At 58.0% G+C, this 2,291-nt stretch overlaps 1 protein-coding gene across 1 annotated transcript; it reads left to right on the top strand.

Moving 5' to 3' along the window:
* The first annotated feature begins 573 nt into the window (after positions 1–573).
* LOC103796645 (uncharacterized) lies at positions 574–1,330 on the top strand. The gene is made up of 3 exons (XM_017978902.4): positions 574–650; positions 753–875; positions 992–1,330. The coding sequence occupies exons 1-3, from the start codon at positions 648–650 to the stop codon at positions 1,175–1,177; spliced, it is 312 nt and encodes a 103-aa protein (XP_017834391.3). The 5' UTR covers positions 574–647; the 3' UTR covers positions 1,178–1,330.
* Positions 1,331–2,291: the final 961 nt, after the last annotated feature.

The following is a 2,291-nucleotide window of genomic DNA, read 5'->3' as shown; positions in this document are numbered from 1 at the left end:
AGGACGAATGAGTTTTATGCCTGTCATAATGAGGAACTTGGCCTTGAATTTGAAGGCAATGGTGAGCGTGCAAAGGACTTTAAGCAGGCCCTACACAGTGTCAGCCGAGCAGTTCACAAGAGCAAGGTGATGCCTAGGCAGATCAGGGATTCTCTGTCTACTGAGCGCCCGCCTGCCGGCTCCACAGCAGCGGATTTTGCTGCACCAGAAGACACAGCAGAGCAGACCTTCCTCCGCCCACAGCGCCGACGTCGAAAGCTCCTAGGCTGGTGGCTCCACTGGCTGCTGGACGTCCCGACTCTCCAGACCCGCCGGACTGGCGGCCAGTGTCATTACACCGCCGCTGCCTCAGGTCTTGGGCCGCAGAGCCACCCGGCCAACCGGCCTCTGTCTGCAGCGCTCTCTGGCGTCGGCCCGGCTCGTGCAGCTTCCGCCGCCCCAACCCAGCCGAGAACCCCAAACTCCAGTCCAGTTCCCATCCGTAGCTTCCTCCCTGCACCAGCGCACGTCAGATCACGTGTGGGCGCTGTCACCTGACACGAGATCACGTGAGACGGTCGCGCACGAGCCGCTGGGCTGGGCTTCCGGGGCTCTGCATTCCTGACGCACGGGGGCGGCCTCGGAGCCCACCGAGCCTGCAGGCTGGGATGGTGAGGGCGGCGGGTCGGGCAGAAGAGGGAACGGACTGAGCTGGGGCCGCCGTCCCTGCTGCCTTCAAGGCTCAGCTTGTCTCCTCGTCTTTTTCGCTGCAGATGAACCGGATGACCCCCGACCAGGAGCGGGCGCCGGCGTCCGAGCCCGTGTGGGAGCGGCCGTGGTCGGTGGAGGAGATCCGCAGGAGCAGCCAGAGCTGGTCGCTGGCAGCCGACGCGGGCGTGAGAGGCGGGCCCCGGGGACACGAGGGCGGCAGGGGTGACGCTCGGCCTGCGAGCGGGAGGACGGGAACATGACTGCCCCTGAACCCGGGCCGTCGGATTGCCTGCCCTTTTAGGAACACACGCCCGTCTTGGCCCCGGAGAATGCCAGCCTGGCAGCTCCCGGCCACCGGGGAGAGGGGCGGACCCGGACTGCGGCCCAGACGCGGCATTCACTTCATTGGTGTTTCTGGCAGTGCCGCTCAGCTCCATCCAGAGGGGAGATCCGTTTTCCCTACGCTGAGAGATTGCTCGGACACTAGGGAGGCGATTCTTGTTGGGACCTGGACTAAGTGGGGTGGGAGACAAGCCAGTATGTGGATATCCTTTAGTGAGATTCTTCGCGTCGGGGGCCCAGGAAGCTCCTTCAGAGCTGTAATTCCAGAGTCCTAAATGAATAGGATTTTTGAATGAGAGTGGTGGCTGCTTATCTAACCCCTGCTCTGTGATCTTTGTAGACTGACAACCAAAGAGGACTTTTTAAAAGAGACAGGGTTTTGCCCTGTCGCCCAGGCTGGGGTGCAGGTGGTTCAATCTTAGCTCACTGCATCCTCCGGGGCTCAGGTGATCCTCCTACCTCAGCCACCTGAGTAGCTGGGACTATAGGCGGGCTCCACTGCACCTGGCTGATTTAATTTTAGTAAAGATGGGGGCCTTGCTATGTTGTCCAGACTGGTCTCCAGCTCCTGGCCTCTAGCGATCACTCCGCCTCAGCCTCCCAAAGTGCTGGGATTACAAGGCAAGCCACCATACCGTTAGCTTACTGCCACCCTTTTGATGAGCTTTGTTAGTGATTCTCAATGTCCCTTGGATTTACTAGTTGTCAAAAGGAGCATTCCGACTGGACGCGGTGGCTGACGCCATCCGCCTGACAGTCTTGCGAGATCTCCGCTGTGGTCAGCCAGAAGCCCTTGACTGCCCCGGAGAAGGCGCAGAGCGCAGGCTCACACTCCCTCCCACCCTTGCACAGTGTCCTTTCGCCCTCCGTGAATAAATCAAATTAAGTGAAACAAACATTTTTTTTGAAGGCAGATTCTGTGCCGAGGACCATCCCAAGTGATTCAGATGTCCTCACAAAATAGATATTATTTAAATAAGTGATTATCATAAGACACAACAGGACATATGACGTATGATTACACCTTTGCCACATTTTTTTTTTTTCTAAAGGTTGAGCAAATAGGCCGACTGCGGGGCATCACGCCTGTAATCCCAACACTTTGGGAGGCGGAGGCGGGTGGATCACGAAGTTAAGAGATCTAGACCATCCTGGCTACCACGGTGAAACTCAACTCTACTAAAAATACAAAAAATTACCTGGGGTGGTGGCACGTGCCTATAGTCCCAGCTACTCAGGTGGCTGAGGCAGGGGAATCG

Source organism: Callithrix jacchus, chromosome 12, assembly GCF_049354715.1.
Source record: "Callithrix jacchus isolate 240 chromosome 12, calJac240_pri, whole genome shotgun sequence".
Lineage (NCBI taxonomy): Eukaryota > Metazoa > Chordata > Mammalia > Primates > Cebidae > Callithrix > Callithrix jacchus.
The sequence above is the reverse complement of the archived record's forward strand: the minus strand, read 5'-3'. Positions and strand labels throughout refer to the sequence as shown.

What these genes read in the sequence shown, in the direction of transcription:
- LOC103796645 (XM_017978902.4), top strand. An exon ending in CGCTGGCAGCCGACGCGGGC is followed by an intron (nt 876 to 991) that starts GTGAGAGGCGGG and finishes CTGCCCTTTTAG; the next exon opens with GAACACACGCCCGTCTTGGC.